Source organism: Penicillium brevicompactum, assembly GCF_028827555.1.
Source record: "Penicillium brevicompactum strain IBT 35665 chromosome Unknown utg000007l_segment0_segment0, whole genome shotgun sequence".
NCBI classification, from domain to species: Eukaryota; Fungi; Ascomycota; class Eurotiomycetes; order Eurotiales; family Aspergillaceae; genus Penicillium; species Penicillium brevicompactum.
This window is the reverse complement of record NW_026623210.1, coordinates 877,339-901,099: the sequence shown is the minus strand read 5'-3', so window position 1 is coordinate 901,099 and position 23,761 is coordinate 877,339. Positions and strand designations below refer to the sequence as shown.

General features: G+C 49.6%; 12 protein-coding genes across 12 annotated transcripts; 6 read left to right on the top strand and 6 right to left on the bottom strand.

Annotated features, from left to right (window-relative positions):
* Positions 1 to 38: 38 nt before the first annotated feature.
* Positions 39 to 1,084, top strand: pre8 (proteasome core particle subunit alpha 2; the record flags this gene model as incomplete). Its single annotated transcript, XM_056960404.1, has 5 exons — positions 39 to 82; positions 138 to 157; positions 205 to 255; positions 304 to 900; positions 966 to 1,084. The coding sequence occupies 5 exons, from the start codon at positions 39 to 41 to the stop codon at positions 1,082 to 1,084; spliced, it is 831 nt and encodes a 276-aa protein (XP_056806559.1).
* A 498-nt stretch (positions 1,085 to 1,582) lies between these two features.
* On the top strand, positions 1,583 to 2,566 carry N7506_011110 (uncharacterized protein; the record flags this gene model as incomplete). The annotated part of the gene is made up of 1 exon (XM_056960403.1): positions 1,583 to 2,566. The coding sequence occupies one exon, from the start codon at positions 1,583 to 1,585 to the stop codon at positions 2,564 to 2,566; it is 984 nt and encodes a 327-aa protein (XP_056806558.1).
* Positions 2,567 to 2,607: 41 nt separating this feature from the next.
* Positions 2,608 to 4,031, bottom strand: N7506_011109 (uncharacterized protein; the record flags this gene model as incomplete). The annotated part of the gene is made up of 5 exons (XM_056960402.1): positions 2,608 to 2,994; positions 3,040 to 3,590; positions 3,637 to 3,686; positions 3,737 to 3,917; positions 3,971 to 4,031. 5 exons carry the CDS (start codon positions 4,029 to 4,031, stop codon positions 2,608 to 2,610), a joined length of 1,230 nt encoding a protein of 409 aa, XP_056806557.1.
* A 210-nt stretch (positions 4,032 to 4,241) lies between these two features.
* On the top strand, positions 4,242 to 5,519 carry N7506_011108 (MOSC domain protein; the record flags this gene model as incomplete). The annotated part of the gene is made up of 1 exon (XM_056960401.1): positions 4,242 to 5,519. The coding sequence occupies one exon, from the start codon at positions 4,242 to 4,244 to the stop codon at positions 5,517 to 5,519; it is 1,278 nt and encodes a 425-aa protein (XP_056806556.1).
* A 246-nt stretch (positions 5,520 to 5,765) lies between these two features.
* On the top strand, positions 5,766 to 6,311 carry N7506_011107 (uncharacterized protein; the record flags this gene model as incomplete). Its single annotated transcript, XM_056960400.1, has 1 exon — positions 5,766 to 6,311. One exon carries the CDS (start codon positions 5,766 to 5,768, stop codon positions 6,309 to 6,311), a length of 546 nt encoding a protein of 181 aa, XP_056806555.1.
* A 323-nt stretch (positions 6,312 to 6,634) lies between these two features.
* N7506_011106 (uncharacterized protein) lies at positions 6,635 to 8,137 on the bottom strand (the record flags this gene model as incomplete). The annotated part of the gene is made up of 1 exon (XM_056960399.1): positions 6,635 to 8,137. One exon carries the CDS (start codon positions 8,135 to 8,137, stop codon positions 6,635 to 6,637), a length of 1,503 nt encoding a protein of 500 aa, XP_056806554.1.
* An 865-nt stretch (positions 8,138 to 9,002) lies between these two features.
* Positions 9,003 to 10,825, bottom strand: N7506_011105 (MFS transporter; the record flags this gene model as incomplete). Its single annotated transcript, XM_056960398.1, has 7 exons — positions 9,003 to 9,167; positions 9,314 to 9,384; positions 9,449 to 9,503; positions 9,558 to 9,630; positions 9,697 to 9,889; positions 9,941 to 10,509; positions 10,587 to 10,825. 7 exons carry the CDS (start codon positions 10,823 to 10,825, stop codon positions 9,003 to 9,005), a joined length of 1,365 nt encoding a protein of 454 aa, XP_056806553.1.
* A 1,369-nt stretch (positions 10,826 to 12,194) lies between these two features.
* N7506_011104 (lipase family protein) lies at positions 12,195 to 13,245 on the bottom strand (the record flags this gene model as incomplete). Its single annotated transcript, XM_056960397.1, has 3 exons — positions 12,195 to 12,551; positions 12,605 to 13,098; positions 13,152 to 13,245. 3 exons carry the CDS (start codon positions 13,243 to 13,245, stop codon positions 12,195 to 12,197), a joined length of 945 nt encoding a protein of 314 aa, XP_056806552.1.
* A 2,964-nt stretch (positions 13,246 to 16,209) lies between these two features.
* On the bottom strand, positions 16,210 to 16,650 carry N7506_011103 (uncharacterized protein; the record flags this gene model as incomplete). Its single annotated transcript, XM_056960396.1, has 1 exon — positions 16,210 to 16,650. The coding sequence occupies one exon, from the start codon at positions 16,648 to 16,650 to the stop codon at positions 16,210 to 16,212; it is 441 nt and encodes a 146-aa protein (XP_056806551.1).
* Positions 16,651 to 18,349: 1,699 nt separating this feature from the next.
* N7506_011102 (nucleobase:cation symporter-2 family protein) lies at positions 18,350 to 20,156 on the bottom strand (the record flags this gene model as incomplete). The annotated part of the gene is made up of 2 exons (XM_056960395.1): positions 18,350 to 19,997; positions 20,065 to 20,156. 2 exons carry the CDS (start codon positions 20,154 to 20,156, stop codon positions 18,350 to 18,352), a joined length of 1,740 nt encoding a protein of 579 aa, XP_056806550.1.
* Positions 20,157 to 21,418: 1,262 nt separating this feature from the next.
* Positions 21,419 to 21,643, top strand: N7506_011101 (uncharacterized protein; the record flags this gene model as incomplete). Its single annotated transcript, XM_056960394.1, has 1 exon — positions 21,419 to 21,643. The coding sequence occupies one exon, from the start codon at positions 21,419 to 21,421 to the stop codon at positions 21,641 to 21,643; it is 225 nt and encodes a 74-aa protein (XP_056806549.1).
* Positions 21,644 to 22,125: 482 nt separating this feature from the next.
* Positions 22,126 to 23,540, top strand: N7506_011100 (stearoyl-CoA 9-desaturase sdeA; the record flags this gene model as incomplete). The annotated part of the gene is made up of 2 exons (XM_056960393.1): positions 22,126 to 22,357; positions 22,411 to 23,540. The coding sequence occupies 2 exons, from the start codon at positions 22,126 to 22,128 to the stop codon at positions 23,538 to 23,540; spliced, it is 1,362 nt and encodes a 453-aa protein (XP_056806548.1).
* Positions 23,541 to 23,761: the final 221 nt, after the last annotated feature.

Here is a 23,761-nt window from a genome sequence, read left to right as displayed (position 1 = left end):
TCCATCTCTTCTGCTTGTGTTCACATTGACAGCGAATCATGGCTGACAGATACTCTTTCTCCCTGACTACATTCTCCCCTAGGTAAGGAAAGACTGCCCATCGTTGAATTGACACTACTAATACAGCTCCATCACAGCGGAAAGCTGGTGCAGATTGGTATGGATCATCACATCGAATCATAGTATCGAGACTAACAAGACCAGAATATGCCTTGAACGCAGTCAACCAGGGTGTCACAGCACTCGGTATCAAAGGTATGTGATGACTTGCCCAAGCTTTCCCACAGCAAGCTGACCGCCCAGCTACCAACGGCATTGTGCTCGCGACCGAGAAGAAGTCCTCCTCGCCCCTCATCGATCCCCCATCTCTGTCCAAGATTTCCTTGATTACACCTGATATTGGCATGGTCTACGCCGGCATGGGCCCCGACTACCGGGTACTGGTGGACAAGGCCCGCAAGGTCTCGCACACAAACTACAAGCGCGTCTACAACGAATACCCGCCCACCCGGATTTTGGTGCAGGACGTCGCCCGGGTTGTCCAAGAAGCTACGCAATCCGGAGGTGTGCGGCCGTACGGTGTCAGTCTGTTGGTTGCGGGCTGGGACGAGGGCGTTGAGCCCGAGTCGGAGGAGGCCAAGAAGGACGACCCTGAGGAAAAGACATCCAGCAAGACCGGTGGTATCAAGAAGGGCGGTCCCAGTCTTTACCAGGTCGACCCCAGTGGCAGCTACTATCCGTGGAAGGCCACAGCGATCGGCAAACACGCAACGAGCGCCAAGACGTTCCTAGAGAAGCGATACACTGAGGGACTTGAGCTGGAAGACGCTATTCACATTGCGTTGTTGACGCTCAAGGAGACTATTGAAGGCGAGATGAATGGTGACACGATAGAAATTGGTGAGTTTGTTTGCGGAGCCTGTTTGGCTGTTTCAAATTTCGGGGCCGCGCTAACTCAATTACAGGCATTGTCGGCCCGCCAGCAGACCACCTGCTGGGCATTGAGGGTGTGGAGGGTTCTCAGGGACCTCGATTCCGCAAGTTGACCAAGGAGCAGATCGAGGACTACCTGACCAATCTGTGAACGAGAACCCATAATTTATGTAGACTCCAATGAAATATTTTCTTTTTGGCTGGTCTCCCCCAAATTGCACATCACAAGGACGCCGCCAGGCGGCTAACAGCGTATTACTTCCACGCAACCAGAGCCTTGAATGTGGCGAATCTGGCCAAAACAAAGGAATAAACAACCGGTCCAGGCCCTTTGTTTGATATGACCCATCAAGTGGATATAGTACAATGTAAGGTATCGCTCTCGCCTAATCTGATACAGGCAAGGCCCAAAACTATTTAGAGTGGCGTTTGGCCTTATTTTCTACTCCATCCTCTACTCCGTAGGGTTACCCCAGATTCCTCACATCGTAAAGAATTCTTCGAATGACCACGCACAAAACCTGTTTTTCCTTATATCTTCTGTGCGACCGTCTTCTCTCATCTCTCCTTGCTACACTCTTATCACAATCTCTAATTTCCCCTGATGCATGACCTCCAGAATCAAGACCTCAAGTCTACATGACTCTCAATGTCGACCATCCCTGTACCCCAGGACCTGCTGGACGGGATATCAGGCTCTCTAGCCATAGAGGGTGACAAACGACAAATGATCCTTCTCGCCTTTATCGGCCTCTCATTCTACAATGTTGCCGAACTAGTGATTTTAGTACCAGGAACATTCCGACGCTGGCGTGGATTGTACTTCTGGTCACTATTGATCTCCGGCTGCCTAGGCGTAATGCCATATTCGCTAGGCTTCTTATTGAAATTTTTTACGCGGGCTGATTCCATTCTTTCCGTGACCATTTTGACCATTGGATGGTGGATAATGGTGACAGGACAATCCGTTGTCCTATACTCGCGGCTACATCTTGTGCTACGAGATGAGCGAATCCTGCGCATGGTGTTTCGCTTGATCATCGCCAACGTGTTCTTGTTGCATGTTCCAACTACGATCTTGACGTACGGGGCGAATATCGTACACACCGGTGAGAGGTCTTGGGTGCGTGGGTACAATGTTATGGAGAAGATACAATTGACTGGGTTTACGATCCAGGAAAGTATACTCTCAACGTTGTACGTCATTGAGACAGTGAAATTGCTCCGACTAGGAGCAGATGTATCGGTGCGACCGGACACGCGAAGCATTATGTACCAATTGATTGGAATAAACTGCGCGATTGTCGGGATGGATCTGCTGCTGTTGAGTTTGGAGTATGCGGATTTTTACGCAGTACAGATTACACTGAAGGGCTTTGTGTACTCGCTGAAACTCAAGCTTGAGTTTGCGGTATTGGGTCGGTTGGTTGATCTGATTCAGGGATCTAGACATCCCATTTCTGTTGCTATCGCAGATACGCTTCCTCTTTGTTCAATGTCAAGGTCACCTGAAACGCGGGATCAGAGTGAGGATCCGTGTGAGGAGACTGAGCCCAAGGACTTCTTGGCCGGGGAAGGGGGTCGAATTGTTCAGAGGAGAATGTTTTCCGAGGACGAGAGGAGTGGTGTATAAGATGTATTCAATAAAAACGCTCCATTGTGTATTTCATGACTTCATGATTGATTTGTGTTTAGGGTTGCTTCGTCTGTCCAAGGGGCTTCATCGTCTGATGCTTCGTCCTGACTGTCGGCCACCTCTTGTACCTTGCGTTTCTTATTGGGTGTTTGGGCGGCTTGCTGAGGCGATGCAGGCCTCAGAGCCGGTGAAAGAGACGAATTTTCAGCACAAGACTTTTTGATTGGCGATTCTTGTGCTGAAAATCCCTGTCCTGCGACATCGAGCTTGGGAGATAAGAGCTCGGGGGATGGTGGAGGAGACGACAACACTGAAGACAAAGGCGAAGGTGTCGGTGTTGGGGGGTCATAGTACTCAAATTCGGGGGACCTTTCTAGGTGCTTCACTGAGCCCGAAATATGACAATCTCTTTCACGAAGTCCATTCTAAGAAAGTTAGAACAACCCTGCGGCAGATTGGAGTACACATACCGAGTCAATATGGAAGGCAAAAGCAAGCTCATCCGGTTCAGGCAAAGGCTTTCCCGAAAGCTTCTCAATCTCCACGAACCTATCATCTGGAAGAGCCCGGTAGACAGCCAGGCGAGTCTGCACCGTCTTTTCCCAAGCTCCACCTGCGAGAACTGGGAGTAAAGTGGCCTCCCGCTCTTCCTTGATTTTTGTTTGTGATTGGTTGATGGCCAAAACCGCAATATTTTTGGCAGCGAGTCGGGCTAGATGTGTACCCAAATCATTGGCAATATTCGGCTTTCGGCCCAGCAGCCATTGAAGATGGGCTTTGTCAACCAGTTTTCCTTCGGCAAGTTCTTCCTTCAACTCTGCTGCGGTCGGAAAGTAAGACGTAAAGAAACTCGATACAGAGTCAATGACAATTAAATTAGTACCTGGCGGGGGGAACCCCGTCGGTGGTCGCATTAAAAGAGCAATCAAATGCGGCAAGGTTTGCGCTTGAAAATGAACAAAGTCCTTGACGTTGAGGGACATCTCCTCACGCCGTGGGCTGGGCAAGGGAAACCCGGTATCTGGCAGTGTGAGTTTAGCAATGCAGAGGGAACCGGCAGGACATACCAATCCAGACCACCCTGCCATCACACAATGCGTTGCGGGCAATATTCAAGCTGCAGATGGGATTAATTATAGCTCTAGCGGTGAAGGGGCGAATACCCACGCCAGCGAGGTTTTTCCAGCGCCTGGAGGTCCGAATATCTCTGTGACATGTCCGCGCAGAATACCACCTGGTTGTTGATCAACGGCTAAAGCCGCATCCAGGTGCGGGAGGCCCGTCGCGATTGAGTCGCGTCCGGCCGACGCGTTAAGGGACTGCGATGCCGATATTGAGACAACAGGCACTGAGATAGATGGGTTAACATTCGGCTCTACCAGCAAGTCTTCATCCACTGACGCGTGTCTTTGTATAAACCCTCGAGACCGTCAAGACCGAGGAGGTCCATGTTGGTGCTCATGGCGGGCGCATGAGGCTGGCTGGAACTGAGCCGAGCGGACACGGTAAAATAATCCCCAGACAATAAAGCGGCAATTAGATGTGCGCTTCAAAACATGTTCGCGTGAGTGGTTTCCGGTTCAAGTTGAGGTTCGTGGTTGGCGGTGATCCGATCCGAGATCGGGCAGTTTTCTTCAATTTTCATCGATTCGATCGCGATCTCCAGGCCAAAATGCCGCTCAACCTCGCCTGGGAGGAAGCAATCCTCTCCAAGGGAACTTTGATCTCTGTCCTTGCTGGTCTCTTCTTTCTCTTGATCTCATTCAAAACACCCGCTATTCGTCCGAAAGGATGTCGGCGCTTAGGGCTCCCGCCAGGAACGAGCAATCTGCGCGATGAATACGATTCAAAATACAGCCAAGGTGTCCCTGTCGGCCAAGATGATCAAGGCCGACCATCTTGGCGTGTTAAAGCATTGTTCAGCTATCCTTTGAAGTCATGCCGTGGAGTCGAACTGCAAGCCTCAAATGTAGTTCCTACCGGACTTGAATACGACAGGCAATTCACATTTGCAGGATACAACAATGACAAATGGAACATCCGCACTCTGCGCAACAAAGACTTTAATCGTCTTGCACTGGTCGAGCCGGAGATTTGGGTCCCCGATCCATCTGCGCACGACTATGACCCCAACTCCGCCGAAGTGCAGTCTAGAGGTGTGATGGTCATCTCCTACCCGCGCATCGCGCCAAAAGGAATGTATGGACAAGTGGTGAGAGCTGGTATGGCGCTCAACATCTGTGATCGCCAACGCCAATTCCAAGTTCCATTACACCCGTCCGCAGACTCCAAGTTCCCACAGGTCCCAGTGAAGATATGGAAGGACAGCCCCATCGCCCTGGACTATGGCGCCCTTATTCCAGACTCCCTGCATGAATTCTTGGACTCCGATCCCTCCAAGAAAACCCTGACCCTCTTCCGCGCGAGCCCGTCGCACCCACGCGAGATCTTCCGCAACGCGCCCACCAAAGAGGACATAGGGTTCCAGCCCAACACTGCGTTTGCAGATGCCTACCCAATTCACCTGCTCAATATGTCCAGTCATAGAGATGTGGCCTCGCGCTGCGCCTATGCCATCCCTCAACTGAGCATCCAGCGCTTCCGTGCGAACATCGTTGTCCAAGGGCCGTCTGCGTTTGAGGAAGACCATTGGAAACGGGTTTCCATCGGCGGCACTGAAATATACACCTCGTGTCGCACGGTTCGATGTCGGTTACCGAATGTTGACCCGGTCACTGGGGATCGACACAAGGCGGAGCCGGATAAAACGCTGAAGTCATATCGGAGAATTGATGAAGGGGATCCGACGAATGCCTGCTTGGGGATGCAGCTTGTTCCCTCAAAAGGAGAATTTGTTTTGCGGGTTGGAGACAAGCTTGAAGTTCTTGAGACTGGGTTGCATCAATACATCAAGATGTTGGCCCCCGGCGAACAGGTTGAGGGCGTCTGAGACCTTGAGGTATGGAGGCACAGTGTATGATTATTATACATTGAAGGCTCCTCTTTCCGTTATTTTACCACTTGCATTGTACGATTATATCAAGAACACATGTCGTTTCGATCTTACTCGGGTCTTTATATTTGTGTTCTAGCCGTTTCAAGACCCCTGTCACCTGAGCTTCGATTAACTTAAATTCACGGCTCTTTTTTTTTTTGTCTCACTCACTATCCAACTCGCGCCAGTTCGATCCTCGAAATGTCAAACGCCGCGGAGACAGAAGCCAGACAGAGAGCCTCCGCTCTCCGGCGCAAGCAAACCCACGTCCGCGACATGCTGACCCCTGGCGCCCTCCACGTAGTCCTCTACATCCGCTCAGATACGCCAGTCCCAAACGACTTCCACTGGGCTCTCTACCTACACACTGGCAATCCCGGTGGCCATCAGTACCACGTGCGGGCTAGAAATGGTAGCTTGGAGCCTGCCCATGAAACCATCCTCAACATCATGGCGGGGCATTTCCTTTGCATTTTGATTGAAGTTGCAACTCTCCATCAGGACAAAGTCACATATGGACGTGTGGACCAGATCATGAAAAGCTTCGACGCCACACTGAACTTGGTTTCCGGGCTAAATTGCCGAACCTGGGTGCTGATGGTCTTGCACATGCTGGTTGGAGCTGAAATGGTGCACCTCAATATCGAGCTGCTGGAGAAAGAATGTCTTGATTTTGGGAATGGGTTTAGTATTGCTGCTTCTTTGGATGTGCAGCCGAGGCCTGTGGTGAAGTCAATGTTTGCGTAATTGTGAGCAAGACCTTCTATTCATAGTGCGTCATTAGGATGAGGTCTTGAATCAAACAACTGTTCGTCATTAGAGCTCTCCTCGTAAGCCTGTTCAAGGTGAGACTTCAGAAACTACCACCGCTCTCTAATAAAACGGCTGTTCAACTCACATGTGTCAGGGCTAATGACCAGGTGCTCTTCCTACTTAGACAAAATCAGATCTGTAAGTAAGATGAATACTGCATTTTCCCTATCTCTGTATCTGCTTCTTTCTCTCTTCGGGGCTTCAGAGCATCTCGTCGGCTCATTCAATCAATGACAGCGCTCAATAATGGGTCTGCTTCACACTCCCAAGCCAAGTGCTACCAGCTCATTGCAATCTCTCAAAAACTTCGAGACCTCGTTCTCATCGTGCCATGCATCATTGTATGCAGCGCTGAGACACATGCGCCCACGAAAAGTGCCTAAAAAGAGACCAAACCCCCTCCCTAACTCTTCTCCGGTCACCCAAGGACTCTCGAGCTCAAATTGGCCGTGACTTGGCTTCAGAATGTGATCGACCATACCCAGGCTGGAAATAGAAACCGAGGGTGCCTCGTTCTGTGCTGGTATAGGGGGGACTTCTGGTCCTGCCGGGTAGGCAGGGGTAGAGAGAGCCCAGTAGTGCGGAACCAGTGATATATGCTCCTTGTCGTCACGGATTCGAAGATAGTACTCTTTGATCTGTTCAACAATTTCTAAGAACTCTTCTCTCGGCGCTTTGACGACATCGTGCTCTTGATCTCCGGCATCTGAAGGTACATCCATATCAATTACCAGGCTTGCTCCTGAAACTGAGTGGTATACAGTGGCCGCATGCTGAGGCGTGCTGTATGGTTCTTTGCAGTTCGGGCGTTCGTTGATCAATGAATAATTGATATAGCGGACCTTTCGCTTGCTGGTACCACGATACTGAAGATCTCTCAGCACAAGGGCTATGGCAGCGTGATACACATGAGTCACGCTAGCACCAATGCTCTTGATCGCGCGAAGAATGTTCTTGGACTGCTCAAGATCCAGGTTGAGCTCAACTCGTTGATGACGCCCGGGGGCTTCTTGTCCCTGTCGGAAAGGCAATTTCGCTATTTCAATACCTTCACGAATCGATGCATTCGTTTCGGACACCTTTTTGAGTCGAAGTTCCTGTTTTTTTTCTAGAGAAGTCGGAATTGAGGCCGCCACTCGCAACGGGGGGCTCAGGTTCTTGCACTCGGTGCCAAACTTAGGCAGAGGGGTGTTTGGGTTTTCGAGAAACAGAGACGCATATTTGAACAGATTGTTGAGAATGTGCAAAGACCCCATACCGTCCACGATGTCATGCTGCGATCGAAGTACAACGTCGGCTTGGCAGTTGTCGGGCGAGTTTGTGCGTCTAATGAGAAACAATGTCGGCAACTTTGGGACGGGCGGATCAGAGTTACACCACTCTTTCCCGGTTTGGCCATTGGAGACAATACGGAATGTTTCATCTAGCCAGGCCTGGTGTGATACGGTATGATCACTCTGAAATGTCTCATAAATCTTCTTGCATCTCTTGCTCTCGCTTTGGTATTCGACCCACGAAGCAATGGTGGGATGTTCATAGCGAAGTTGTAACCACGCCTTTTTGAGAGCAGTGATTGTATCCTGAGAACTGATTTCCTCGGACACGGAGAAGGAGACGTAGGCAGTCATTGCAAAGAAGCTTCTGCCAGTGCCTTCGAATCTTCTGGCGAGAGTGGTGTAAAATTGTTCGGCTTCATCGATATCCCGCTCCCATCTTTCATGCTTGGTTTCTTTCCATGCGAACTCCTCGTACAAAGCCATGGTGATGTATTTGCGAAATATTGCCTTTTGGTTGAAAATGAACCTTGGAAGAACAACGCGAGTCCCGAGGTCAGGAACAGAGATATACTCAGATGAGATTCCGAGTGCTGGTGACGGCGAATATATCCTATTGCCAAGAATATGGTATTCCAAAAATGGAATGCACGTCAATATTGATGAGGGTTCCCACCTGGCCATGTACTAAATGGATGGCACTTGCGGTGAGACGGCCCGCTGCGTTGTGCCGAAGTTTAACCGGCCTGTGGAATGAATGTACGGAGTAAACTGAACACCGATCCAACGATAATGTAAGCACATCCAACAGATGAGACTAGAGTGGAGAGTGGGATCTTTCTTCATGTCTGTATTTCCAAGGCTCCATCGAGGAACGTCAATCTTAGTATACTAGTCCACTTTTGTTAAGGATTTTTTTCCCGCTTCCCTTTGCGAGACCCACGACTTTTGACTACAGAGTTGAGTAGCACATGGCTGAGCACATACTTGAGTTGATGTGCTGTTACTCCGATACCCCCAGACATTCTCATTGGAAGCTCGGTCCACGGGGCCGGGGACAGCTTACTACGTGTGTCCCGATTTGGTAATATCACGAATTTGGTGGGGAATCTGCTGGCCGAAGTGCCTGATGTGGCTAGCCTCATGACCAAAACCCGTACACGGCGGGGAGACGAAAAGCCCAGAGAGACCCACCACAAGGAAGAAATTACATCAACTCAACCTTTTGATTCTTCGCCCCGAAAATTCTGTATGTCATCTGATTACCCCATCTACTTCGACACATTGAGGGAGCAGGATGCTGTGGATGATTTCTCTACGGCAGCTGCGATTTCGCTCTAGAAACTTAGGACTACTTTCCATATTCAGGATTGAGCTCGATGGTCGTATTGTTATCTGTATACAACATTTGATAGACAGGTGGGAGGAGCGAAGTGTTTCCCATCTCAGCCCCACTCAGCGAGAGCTCTGTCTTATGTGGCTCGTAGTCATGAGCACCATTCATTCTGAACCGGACCTAGATTTAAATCCTATGATACGGACTGCGAAGTTGGTCTTGCTTCAATCTTGATGCAACGGCACCTCCTTTGGCAATATGAACCAGCTTATAGCAGTAGCTCCGAACAGCCCAACAAGCATAGGCTGTAACACCTTCACACCTACCTTTCCTGCTATGATGCCAGTCAAAGCAGGGAAAGCTGAACCCCCGATCTGACCAAGGACGAAGACTAACGCTGGATTGATTCGTCAGATGTCAGTAAAGGCTAACGCAGGCTGAGAGAGGTTGATTCATCTTACCAATTGCTGAAGATCGAATCTCTGTCGGGAAGAGCCTTGTGCCCAGCGACACTCCCTAGATAAAGAATGAGAAAATTTAATCTCAATCATTAGGATTTTGGTGACTGACTGATGCGAAGAAAGGACCAGAAAAGAATCCCAGAAAGCTGATGGCCACTGCTGCTGGGATTATGCTTGGGACACTAATAGAATCCCACATTAGCAAAGACGGTCCAATCCATAAATTCCGATCGGCCTGGTCAACTCACAGCCAAAAGACAAGTTGTAAACCTATGCACAGCAAAGCGTAGATGAATATCATCAGTCGATCGCCTAGTCTGTGAGTAGGCTCGCTGAGCAAAATCCTTCCCAACAATGCACCACCCGAGAAGCCAGCTGGGATGTATCCCATTTTGGCAACATCACCATTGCGTACCTCGACGAGGTACTCGACCATCCAACCTGATATCAGAGCTTTAGCAGGTAGGCGCATTGATGGAACCTTCAACATACCTCCGGCAGTGATAGTAGCGCCGAGGAAAAAGAAGAAGAAAAGACTCAGTAGCCAAACCTCGGTGGCAAAGAATACATCTTTCATTTCCCTCAAGATAGACTTGGATTCGGGTCTCTCTCTTCTTTCAGAACGTAATGAAGCAGGGGTAGCCATATGATCGTGAAATGACGAGCCCACAAGCGCAAGATTCACAACGCCCAGGCCGAGAGGACATAGATAGAAGAGACACCAGTCTGAGTCCGTATTGGCCGAGGCGATGCCAGTTGCTATGAAGGGAGCAACCAGACATCCCGCCATGTACATTGCATGGATGAAACCGAGGCAGCGATGGGCATCGTTGAGCGTCGATACGAAAGTATTCGCGAAAGTGTCGTTGTATGCCTGGCCAAGGCTAGCTAGAAAGAATGTCACAACGTAAAGAGCAAATGGTGGGTTCCATGCACGAAGAGCGTGAGCTAGAATCTGAAGCCCAGCTCCTGTACACAAAGTAGGACCCAGATCGAGGTATCGGGTAATCGTGTTGTTGCTAAGGGCTGCAATAAACCAGCCAGCGAAAGTTGCGGCGTATCTGATGATGGTGTGAGCTCCATGGTCATGATAGTCGGAAGAGGTAGCATTGAGATATGTCGAAAATCTTCAACTCACAGAATGGATACCATATTTGTGCTGATGGCGTATGTTTGGAGAATGTAGGGTATGATAGATCCCAAGCTTCCATCGTTGACGCCTGCGACAAAAAAGGATATACCAGCGCTGAATATTTTGAGATAAACCCACTTGGTCCGTGGAGCTGGCTCCTGCAGAGATTCAACAGCATTATGATGTGCTCCGGAATCAACTCTCTCGTCTAGTTCCATCGCATCAGTCTGTGTTTGTACTCTCATTTTGGGATAGGTGGATATTCAGTGTAAGCGAGAAGAAATACTTACTGGAGATCGCGTTGGTAATGTGAATGAACAACGAGGGCAAACGAGACCCCACACTACCGGAAGACGGAAGAAAAGGCCTTGGAGAAATGGTTGATCAACACGTGGAGACAGCTGTCAGGAGACCTGCTTGTGCTTGGAGGCTGTGGCCTTCGTGGCCCGAGGTTTAGCTGGTCTCGCTTTCGAGACTCCGTCAACGGCCCGACCTCCGCGCTCGCCAGATCCCCAGGTGTCATACGGAGTATAGCGAGGGCACTAGATGCTACTGGCCGTGGTTCTTCGATACGCAAATAAAAAAGAACCTTAGAGGCCCATGCACTACTCTGTAGAAATCGTTGAAATATAGTGTCTATCCGCGGGGTATTAACTCTTATCTTTGAGAGTTGTGTCTGCTCTCTCACTAGATGAACCTCAAAACTAGGCTCAAGTTGGATTATAGGCGTCTCACTGTGACATATTTTCAGGAATCTCTTATCTCTTATCGAGTGAGAGAGCAAGAACGTATGGAATCATAAGGCGTACGCCTTGTCAGAGGCCTGGGGAGAGAAGGAGAAAGAGCAAGAGGGAGAGATCTAGATCTATCTACCTGCGGGGAGCCTGCCAAACCAGGCAGCCACAAAGGCTTCAACATCTTTGGATCGGACTTTGTCTGTGGGTGGGCAAAAGTCCCAGCCCTATAGAGAGATCCACTACTCTTCTTTCTCTCTCTCTCTCTCTCTCTCTCCAGCTTGGTCTAATTGGTCTTGTTTTCATCTACTTCATTCTCACGTATTAGACTCAACAGCTTTACACCAAGACCTTTTTGTGGTTTTACTTTTTTAAATGACTCCCTCCTGCATGAACTATTCTAAACTGCGAAAATTCACATTCAATGGACTATGTAATGATGCCATAAGATATCGCCCTTGGGTCTATAACAGCGGTACACATACAGCATCGCTCCCAAACATCAAGCTAACATGGCAGGTTTTACCCGAAAGAATGCTAGGGAGACTCTGGTAAGTTCTCGCGAGACTATGCAAATTCAAACCCCATTCTCCTAAGGGTATGTCACTGTGTCGTGATCTTCAATATTCATGGTCGTGACGGGCGAGCTTTTTCTCCGCCAATTATCAGGTCCATTTATCACTTTCTGTACTATCAGCACAGTTTGGCATCTAAAGCGACATTTATTGCGAGAGATCTGGGTGGCTTGGGAAAAACGCACCTACACAGTGGGTTAAAACTACTCAGACGGCTTTGGTAATTTACGCAACTTATCAGTCCTTGCATTAAAAGTGATTAATTAACTAATGTGCATTAGAAAAAAGACACCTGCCTAGCAACCTCAAGCAGCCGCAGATGAGGCGAAATCTGCAGGCAAGGTGCAGACTTGCATAGGACCAAAGTACCATAAATGGTTAGCGTCAGGCATTCCACCCGTTGAGTTGGATCCGTGGCCAGCATTGCCCTCCTGGCTGTTAATCCCTTCAACGTATATCACATCTTCAGCTGTGACATCTTCCTTCAAGGGAACACTGATCCAGTATTCCGGAGAGGTCTGGGTATAGTCCAATTTTTCATCTTGAGGAGCCTTGGGCACACTATCCGTGTAATGGGTGGCACGATAGACGCTTCTCGGTTTGACGTTGGTGATGTACTCGGCTAGCTTGTAGTTTCCGACTTTAGGGCATCCGAATGTCCACTGTTTGGTGTTTGGTTAGTCGATATCCAAGGTCTGCAGATAGATGCACTCACAATGTCCAACTTGAACCCTCTCTTCCGCAGGGCGGTTCCTGCAACAGTCGCAACACCGCCACCAAGGCTGTGGCCGACTAACACGATATGGTAGCTCGGGTTTGCTTTGGTGGCCTTGGTCAGCTGATCAATCACTGGCTTGGACACATCTTGCCAGTAGTCCCAGAATCCAGTATGCGCCCAACAACCAGGACAAATATCTTCAATATAAGTCGGATCTGTCTTCTTGTCTACGGCAAGATCGTTCGTGGATACCGATGTACGGAACGTCAAGACAATCAGTTGCTTCGTGTGGTCCAAAGCAATATAGCCCGTCGGGCCACTCGAGCTGTGGAAAACATAAATATTTTCGGTGTCGTCAGCTTCAACAAGACCACACGTGCCGTAGTCGCAAGTCAGCTTGTGCTGAGTAGAGTTGATGTTTTGGTCGCAGGCGGATAACGCGGCGAACTGAGAAAACAATTCGAAGTTGCTCAGAAGATCAGAGGAGATTTCTGCCAGTGTTAGCTGGTTGAATTCACGGTGAGGGGTCGGGAAATGGATTTACCCCGAGTGTGTAGCTGGCGCTGGACGGGTGACGCAAAGGCAGTCGGGACATATGAGAGGAGACATATCCCAAGTCCGAACAAAGTTGACAACATGATTAATTCTGTGAGCTAACTTGCGATGGATGAAGAAGGCTACATATAAAGTCAAGCTTAATTTTCTCATCTCCCAAAGCCAACCTCTCGGCGCGCGTGAAACGAATAAGTGGACCCAAAAGATCCGCATCGAAGGAAGCGTTCCGACCCTTGTGAGCGCATGGTCAACACAATACTATGCTCAATAAATTGGTATTTGATGCGAGTGATCGCAGTGATACGTCAGGCATGTATGTAGGATACCCCAGTTCAACCCAAATAAGAGCCGAAGGATCGGTTTTGACGGGATTTATGCAACAGAAGCTCCTGCGCGGCTGAAGTTCGCGCTCCTTGCGCTATGCAGATCTGTATTGATCTGCAATGTAATCTTGCGCGTTCTTCGGTAATCTTCGGTATCTTGGCCAGTAATGTAGAAGCATCGAGGGAGCTATTGAGCACCCCACAGTTCTCGGACTAGCCTCACCCGCTGTCCTAGCCAAACACTTGTATCATGTTGCACAGGAAAGCGGGGTTGCTCACCCTAAGGGCCTAAGCTCCCCTGCTCGCTCCCCCCGCGCGGCCTTGGGGGGTCCTTGCTCCCCTTCTCATGGCCCGTAGACTTTCCATGCGGAGTGCCTAGGAAACTATCATGCTTGATGGATGCGATCTTCGAGGAATAAATCTCTCCTCGCAAGGTGCGTGTTCCCAGATTGGTTTCTGCAGATAGATTAATTCTATCACCCTAGCTTCCTCAACATCCTTTGGTGTGCTCGAGTCTTCTACGTTCCCAGAAAGCCACAGGAGTCCAGGAGTCCAGGGTAGAAAACGGATCCAAATGCTTTCTCTAACTATCGATTTGTTACTCCGTACATTTTTGTTTCCCTGGGATAGCAGTTTTTCGCCAAGAGGTCATTCTACTGTACATGCCTTCCGCTCAAAGATTAATGCATCCCCATAGAGATCTTCAAGCTCCTAGCGCCCAAAGAACCTTGGGTAAATAAGAGTAGATCTAATTACATTACTCCGTACTGTAGGTGGGAAAAATTGGTTGGGCATTATGATCTAAATGAGATTGGATCTCCTGTGTTGGGAGCCGAGAACCTTAGCACCAATAACAAGCGAGCTGCGACCGAAAAAGAAACCTGGATGTTCCGTTCTTTTGGCGCGTGATGGTGGGTAGCACATTTTTGAACGTTGTCTGCGTCTCCCCCCCGGTGTTTTTTTTTTTTTTTTCGAAAAAAAAAAATCAGCCTTGTCAAGTTCCCCTCACATTCTAACTCGAAGAACCTTTTCGCTTTCTTTCTGCCACTAGCATGCATTTTTTCCCAGATACTCCATTAGACGTATCCCGATCAAGGAATGGTAACCTGTGTCAAGGATAGCCTCAAGCCCTTCGACCTCGCCCTAGCAACATTCCCTCGGGATAGCGCCAATGTGAGGTCTTGGGTAGGGTGACCCTACTGACCTGCTTTGTACAGTTTGAAGGGTGGGAGGCAGGCTGTATCGTTGTTCAGTTTGGTCCCGCTTAGGCGGCATGTCCAGTCAAGCCCAATTGCTTTCGCAGCAAGAGTTATAATTTTTTGTAACATTTGAAGCTTGTCGTGGATTTCTTTATTTGGCTCAGAGTATCAGCAAAACCGTTCTGTTCAATATCCGGTCGGCATATCTGACTGGGAATTGCAAGAGCAACACATGAGCAGTAAATGCACCCAGGCCCGGACATCTCAAAGTAATTTGTCTTCTGCGATTTGATGGCATCAAACAAGAGGTTCAGTGACAATGACGTCATACAAACAAACTGACTAATTCGCCTTATTTTGGTTATCGGCAGCTCCTAAATCGACCGCCTCTGATGGAGGGCAAGGTAACTAATCCTTTACCGCTGCCCTCAGATATCTCAACAGATCACAATGCCACTAAGCCTCCAGCATCTGCTCGATGCAAGCTTTGTCGATCTTTACAAACATGCAACCTTGAAAACTCTTTTATTCCATAATCAACACCATGCACCTGTGGCCAGGCACCTGGGTCATCTTATCTTCCAACCTACACAAACATATGAGCTCATATTGATTCAGTCATACCTTAGGTAAAACGTGCTCCCCAAAAACAAACTGTCTGTGGGGTTTTGCACACCGCTTGCAGATGAACGGAGTAACTAGTGACTGTCTGTGCAAAGATCCCTGGACCGAAATACACGCACGTTGTTTACTCTGGATCTAGACATACAAGGGGAGTGGCTTTTACGCGATATAATCTACACTTAGTTACACGCCTGTAGTAACACAAAGTTTTCCACCCGAGAATTGATAATGAGGGGAATTTTGATTCCGCCCGTTTTATGACGCATTCAGGGTCTCTCCCGAGGTCATACAGGTCGGGGTTTGAAGACCTCGGTGGAGACCTTCAGGCTTCAATTACATCAATATTCCCTTGTTTCGATATGATCTTGCACACTGTAATTTCACTGGGCCCTATTTCACGTTTTGAATTGATTGTGTACATTGTACACACTGGTATGGTGTTCCCCACATTACGCGGGTGAGTGCTCAGGCTTGGAGACGGGCCCGCCCATCACTTACAGACCACCCCGAAGTGAGACAACATGATACAATGTCATTTCCCTCTATACGACTTCTTGTTTTGTTTTTAGCACCACTGATTCCACGCCGGTGGAGAGACTATATTCAAGTTCTATTTTTTATCCGCATGGCATGATCGGTATGGACATATTCTGCGCCATGTCTTGACGTCTCATCCAGCTTCCCGGTCAAAAGCTACATCATTGGTGGATCAAAGAGAAATAAATCCCGTGCGAGGATGAATTACGCTGAAGTGGACTATAAATCTGTATGTAGAATATCAAAGCACCAATTCATGGACACGGGGGTGATTCTGAATCGCTTGTCATGTATTGTCATTAAGGAAAGTGTTTGGTATATACAGTGCTCGCTCAATCCATATTTTCAAGTAATGTTCATGAATTTAAGGGAGAGCAGCAGGAGCGTAGCTCTGGTCAGGCTTGACAACCTTGCCACCGGCAAGCTGCTTGTCGGTGTAAGCAGGCCAGATGATCTGGCGAGCCTTGTTGTTGACAACGGAGAGGGTAGTGAAGCCATTGCCCTCACCGAACTGACCGCTCCAGCCGGAGGTGACGGTGTATCCACCGCAGTTGGAGGGACCACCGTTGGCGCGGGAGGCAGTGTTGCCCTTCACGACGTAGGTGCACTGAGTGGCAGCGCCGGAGCCGGGGTAGATGCCGAAGTTCCAGGTGCAGGAGGTGTTTTCGGTGTTGCAAACACGCTTGGCGTTCTGAATAGTCCACTGGGGACCGGCAGCCATCATGGACTTGCCATCGGCGGCGGGAGCAGCGAAGGCTGAGGAGGCGAAGAGGCCGGTAGCGAGGAGGAGCTGGGTAAGCTGCATGGTGAAGAGAGGAGGTTGGTTGGTTGATTGGTTGGTTGATTGGTTGGTTGATTGGTTGGTTGGTTGGTTGGTTGATTGGTTGGTTGGTTGATTGGTTGGTTGGTTTAGAGGATGTTGATGAGAATGAGGATGAAAGACCAGGAGACATGGAGCTATTTATGTTATTGTCTCTACCATACTAAAGAAAATCTTGAGCTTTGCTTGTAAGTAATGTCCTCGAAATAGAACTATAGGGATGTAACGTCACGAAAGGCCACACCCGTGGGCAGACCGTGGACTACACAAGGTACTCCACAGCAATGTCTTAAACTCATGTACGGACTTATGTATGAGTGAGACAGCTATGACAGCTATGACTTGTGCATTCTATACTGTTGCGGCTTCTTTATTTCCCCACAGGGCTTCCAAGATAAATTCCTTGTATATTTTAAGACATCTTCGGAACCCAGCCAATCGGGGGTTAGATGAGCTGCAGGGTCACCCCGCAAATGCGGTCAAGCCGGCTGTCGATCGCCGATCGATGACCTTGTGCCATATTCCATTCGCATCTTATACGAAGTGCTCATGAGATGTTGTGTGGTCTGACTACGGGGGTGGAATAAGGACCCTGTGACCCCCGGGTTCTGGGCGCCATGATTTCCACGCCACTTTCGCGAACCTTGGGAAGATATGAGCTATACTTAGATATTTTTAGCCTTACCATGATGAACTCAATTTTGAGACCCGTTCATCAAGATTCAAGCTCGCTTAAAATCCTCTTTCCTCGGAGCTTGAACTGATGTCAAGTGCACGCGCAAGGCAAGAACACAGAGTTTAATCACACTTGCCGCATAATCGTCCGAGATATGTGGTTGTCGATTTTTCACTTGATTGCTACTCCGTACAGAAACCAAAGTATCCGCTTTATCCGGGTCTGGCGGCGGACCGGATTCGCCAAAATCCGGGGCCGGAGTATCCACCGATTCTTCAGTCCAGGGTGCTTCTCTCCCGCCCTTTCATATTCGCGACGGGAGAGACAAGAGAAAAAATCCGAAGTAGTCTTCTCTTCTAAGAGTACATTATATAAGGAGTAAAGCAAAGGAGCTTGGTGATTCGATAAACCTGCAACCTTCCAAGGTTTGGTAAGGTCCAAGGGTGTGCCCCAGCCTACCAGCACCGCCGCTACTTTCATGGGAGTCTCTGGAATGCGACCACCAGTAAATGTGGTCAATGGCAGTAGCTTTGGGCCATAAAGGGCCAGGTAATATTGACTATGAGCAATTACACATTCATGAATACTCCAAAAACTGCGCATCGACACGAAGAAGCAGTTATCTCGTGGAGAGATTTAAACGCGAGCTTGACGGCTGTATAGGCGATTTGATTGAGACTACGTGCACTTTCTGCTGTCACACTATAATCACGGGGGACCTCGGGAGTCGCCAATGACCAGTAAATCGAGCTATGATGGATGAAGGTTTCCTTTCAGACTTTCCTTTCAGACTATTTGTCTTGAAAACCTTTTGGGGTCCCCATCCTCGCATCCTTCAGGTATCGCGGCAGAGATTGACATGGAGCAGTTCAGTATGAAAAGATGGAGGGGGAGTGAGACGGCGACCCAACTCCTCCCTCAGACTCAATGAATCAAGTCAAGGTCAAATTGGGACTCAAAATAATACTAACGCTAAAACAATGTACATAAAACTAGCTCCAATATAGATCAGCTAGAGCTCGGTTCCATCTTTCCAGACTGCTCGGTAGCAACCTGGACTTGAACACGACCATCCTCCGAGCCTGTAGACTCAAACACGGCAGGCAGGTCATCTGGTTCATCGGGAATAAAGAGGTTCAAGAAGATACCAAGAAGAGCGCAGATCGCGAACCCATTTTCCATCACCAAGTTGACAGCATTGATCAGTCCCTCTAGCGCATGGTTATCACCCTCGTAGGTGAAGAAATATCCAAACCACTCCGGAACAAGGGTAACACCCATGCCGATAGAGAAACTTGCAGTGAGAATGAATCGGTTGCGGCGCGTGAACTCAACAGCACCAATGATACGCAGTCCACTGACAGCCACAGAGCTGAACAAGAATGCCGTCATACCTCCCAGAACGGAGCTGGGAATTGCAACTAGCGCAGCAGCGAACTTGGAGAAAATTCCCATAATCACGAGGAACAAGCAACAGCAGTATCCAGCTGTGCGGTTTGCGCACTTCGTCAAGGCGATAACACCGTTGTTTTGCGCAAACACGGACATCGGACTAATCGTCATTAATCCAGCCAATAGACATGTCAACCCGTTGCCAAGAACACCGCCCTGGATGCGAGAGTCGAAAGTGGCGCCCTCGACCTGCAGGCGTGAAACATCACAAGTGGCCGTGATATCACCGATGGACTCCATCATAATGACAATATATAGTGCGAGAAGCGGGAGGATGAGTGGCGGATACACAGACAATGGGAAGGTATGCACCCAAGCGAAAGACGCAACAGGTGCAGCTGCAATACCGGAGGACTCAAAGTAATTGCATGCAGCAGCAACAATTGAACCGACAAGCAGACCGACGATAACGGAGCAACTCTTCAAAATTGGTGGACCCCATCGCTCGCACAGAATGATCGTGACAAAGACCAGGAATCCAAGACCGATGAATTCGGGACTCCCCCAAGGCAAAGCATGGGGCGCATCGGCACTGGGGCACATGGCTCTGGCAGAGGGATCAGTCCCGCAGCCGGAGCCACCTGCCCAATCTTGCATAGCGGACTTGACGAGCGAAGCTCCGATCAACAAAACCGTAGGACCGGTAACGAGCGGTGGGAAGACCTTTGCCAAAATGCGCGAGCTCATGAAACTCATTCCAATCTCAAGCAGGGAACAAAGACATGAAGTACCAAGTAACGCGCCATATCCTTTCGGGCAGGGTAGTTTGGTACCGTCCTCGAGAGTGGGGCAGTAGCCTGATTTGTACATCTGCGTGAAGGCACCCTGTGCGACGGTGATGGTGGAAAACGAAGTTCCGACGACGGAAAGTAATCCAGTGCCGATATAGTATTTGGTTCCTTTGACGTGGAATCTGAACATCTGGATGGCGCTCAAAAGACCGGAAACAATCAACGAAGTCGAAACGAGATATTGGTATAGTTCATCGCCGAAGTTGGCGCCCGCGGATCCGCCTAGTAGAATTGGTGGCGAGATGACGCCAGCTAACATGGCAAGAGCATGTTGCAGACCGAGGATAAGAGCCAGGACAACTGGAACGCGGTCGTCAAGTCCGAAAAATGGGGCCGTTTTTCGGGCTCGTTTGGTGAACGGGAGACGGGGTATGAAGAGGTAGCCGTAGTCGTAGTCGCCTAGTAGGCCCTCACTGATATTGTTAGATTTCCAATGTTATTTCAACATAACTTTGCAGACTTGAAAAAAAAAAAACCTACCGAGTTGTGAATGTCTTCACCACATAGCGGATTCCGTCCGAGAAAGTGCGCTTTGGTGTGTGATCGGGGCCGATTTGATCTGGACCGTCCATTGTGAAATGCAATTGAGCTGGATGGGAATGCAACAGCGTATAGCTGGGGAAGCTTTATATTTGTGTGTTCTCCAAGAAATAAAATAAATTGAGTCGCGAAGTTCAAAGTTTACTAGGATGGTGCGGAGCATCCAATCAAAGATACGATAACTAAGTAGCGAATGGCTACTTGGGCCACGAGACATTAGCAAGAGCATCGCATAACTCCCGCGAGGCCCCTAAACTGTATGTAGTTTAGCGGCCGCCTTATCTCGTGTTTTGGACCAACCACGGGATGCCGAGCCATCTATCAAAGTGGACTTTGATAAGAAACGTGGTTTACGTTTAGACAGCTCGCTTGTAGCTCACTATATGTTAGTGCCGCCTATACTCTATTCCCTTAGATCGGGGTATGCATTGCGATTGGTCTGCTCAGTGGGCCTTCGCAAAGCTGACAAGTTTCTTTGGTCCCAAACCCGGTGGCTGGCCTCCACAAAAGGTTCTGATTCGATCATTTGTCTGGGGTTTATCTGAGATCTGTTCGGAGAGTGCCGTGAGGTGGAAGACTCCGATGTATGCATCGATGGAGAGTGTCTTCACGATCATCCTTATCAGGGACATCGCTTTGTGATGTTTGGTCTTGAGGTTGGATCGGATGCTGCGGTTATCTCGATGGCCGTGGGAATTTGTGTGGCTGTGAAACCCCCTTGTATCCCACCTGGATGCACTGTTTGTTTTGCTGTTGGTGAACATAGACTGCTGAGTACATCATACATTGTAGAAATTGGATCAGTGTTCGGGGATTCCGGTCTCCCGGTATCCCGCAGTTCCAGAACAGCAGGTCGATCCTCGGCAATATGCCCAACTTCCACTGCGCAGAGTTTCGAGAATTTCTGGAATGCATTTCTTTCTCCATTCTCCAACATTTGTTCCATTTACCTGGCAGGTCATGGCGATTCATGGTCACCCGAGCACTGCCTGTCCTGGGGTAACCATGTCGGGCTTGTGACATTGCCGGACCCTCAACAGAACCTTGGAACTTATGGTCAAAGCGACTATGTCCAACCCATCTCTCTCCAATATATGTGCATCTTGTGCTGAATGCAGGCTATCAAATGGAGACAAAATCCTCAGATGGGTTTGCACTGGCGTTGTCATGTGTGACCTCGGTCGGGGTCGTACGGCTTTCTCGAAGGCAGCTTCAGACCGGTTTCATTTGAGATTCGAATATGTGATCCCTTTCTACGGGCGGTGTTATACAGTATGTGCAACATACATACAACATGCACATACATACAGTATGTGCAGCGGACAATGGAAGGCTGTATCATGTGCATGGAACCCCATTGAAGGCGAGCGATATCGACGTCGACCATTCAGGAAAGGCCGAGAATGCGGAAGTGGAACCCGACATTGGCCAGTTGAGCAGGCTTGAATGTCAGGGCCAGACCAATGGAGGATCGAGCAAATGGTGGGACCAGGAATCGGGGAATCAGGGATATCCCTAGAACGCCCGAGGTTCGCCCTGCAGTTGGCGGTGGGTCAAACAAGCTGACATAAGATTTGCCATCGTGCTCTTATTGGTCCTTGCCAAAAATTGGTTGTGACCAATGGGAAGAGGGTTACATAAGGCCATAGTGGGCCCATTCCAGCCTTGAAGTCGACGGATTGGTCGGGCCCAGTCTCTACACAAAAAGCGTTGGGAACACCCAACGAAAGAAGCTTGCACGCCACCCCGAACGACATGTCTATCAGGAAAAACTTATAATCAACTCCTCCTGTGTTCTAGGTTTCTTCTTTTTGCCTCGGGATCTTGTGAAGGTCAATTCCCGCTGTTTTTTGATTCGTGGCGTGGTGCAATTTTCCCCATATCGCGTTGATCAGTGCTCCGTCTCCCCCAACGTTGGTCCGAAGTGGGCCCCAAGTATAAAAAAACCCTTTGTTGCCTCCCTGCCTTCCTTTCTCTTCCGCACACGTTCAGACACACACAATGTCGTCCAAGGATGCTCGCCCACGGGCGACTGACACCAAGAAGGTGCACATCGCCGACACCAAGATGACTCGCCAGAACTGGTACAAGCACGTCAACTGGCTCAACGTCGTGCTCATCCTGGGTGTTCCTCTCTCCGGATGTATCCAAGCTTTCTGGGTGCCATTGCAGTTGAAGACTGCCATCTGGGCTGTCATCTACTACTTCTTCACGGGTCTGGGAATCACAGCTGGTAAGTGAACATGGACCGATTGATCATCTGAACAGGAGCTGACTTCATCTCAGGATACCATCGTCTCTGGGCTCACTGCTCCTACTCTGCCACTCTTCCCCTGCGTATCTGGCTCGCCGCTGTTGGCGGTGGTGCCGTCGAAGGCTCCATCCGCTGGTGGGCTCGGGACCACCGCGCTCACCACCGATACACCGACACCGACAAGGACCCCTACTCCGTGCGTAAGGGTCTCATGTACTCTCACCTCGGCTGGATGGTCATGAAGCAGAACCCCAAGCGAATTGGCCGCACCGACATTAGCGATCTGAACGAAGACCCCGTCGTCGTCTGGCAGCACCGCAACTACCTCAAGGTCGTCCTCTTCATGGGTCTCATCGTTCCCATGCTGGTTTCCGGTCTCGGATGGGGTGACTGGTACGGTGGCTTCGTGTATGCCGGTATCCTCCGTATCTTCTTCGTCCAGCAGGCCACTTTCTGCGTCAACTCCCTCGCTCACTGGCTCGGTGACCAACCCTTCGATGACCGCAACTCTCCTCGTGACCACGTTATCACTGCTCTGGTCACCCTCGGTGAGGGCTACCACAACTTCCACCACGAGTTCCCCTCCGACTACCGCAACGCCATCGAATGGCACCAGTACGACCCCACCAAGTGGACCATCTGGACCTGCAAGCAGCTCGGTCTCGCCTTCGACCTGAAGCAGTTCCGCTCCAACGAAATCGAGAAGGGTCGCGTCCAGCAGCTGCAGAAGAAGATCGACCAGAAGCGCGCCAAGCTCGACTGGGGTACTCCCCTTGACCAGCTTCCCGTTCTGGAATGGGATGACTATGTCGAGCAGACCAAGAACGGCCGTGGTCTCATCTCCATTGCTGGTGTCGTTCACGACGTGACTGATTTCATCAAGGACCACCCTGGTGGCAAGGCCATGATCAAGTCTGGACTCGGCAAGGACGCCACTGCCATGTTCAACGGTGGTGTCTACTACCACTCCAACGGAGCTCACAACTTGCTCTCCACCATGCGTGTCGGTGTCATCCGTGGCGGTGGTGAGGTTGAGATCTGGAAGCGTGCTCAGAAGGAGAACTCCGAGTACGTTCGTGACGAGACTGGTCAGCGTATCATTCGTGCTGGTATGCAGGTGACTAAGATCCCTGAGCCCATCCCCACTGCGGATGCTGCTTGAATGAAGACGAATGTTTGCATCAATGGGGCTGGCGTCATCTGTTTCTCTCTTTTTTTTCTGTTCAAAAGCGGCTTTCCGGCGCACTAGATAATATTTCATGAATTAGAAACGAACCTTTATCATCTCACACCTAAGAAGTCTGACGTAGCAAAAAGTAAAAAGTCGGTGGGAAAGCTGAAGGGACTGGGGATTCGACTATCACATGCCCAAGTCCTGGAGAG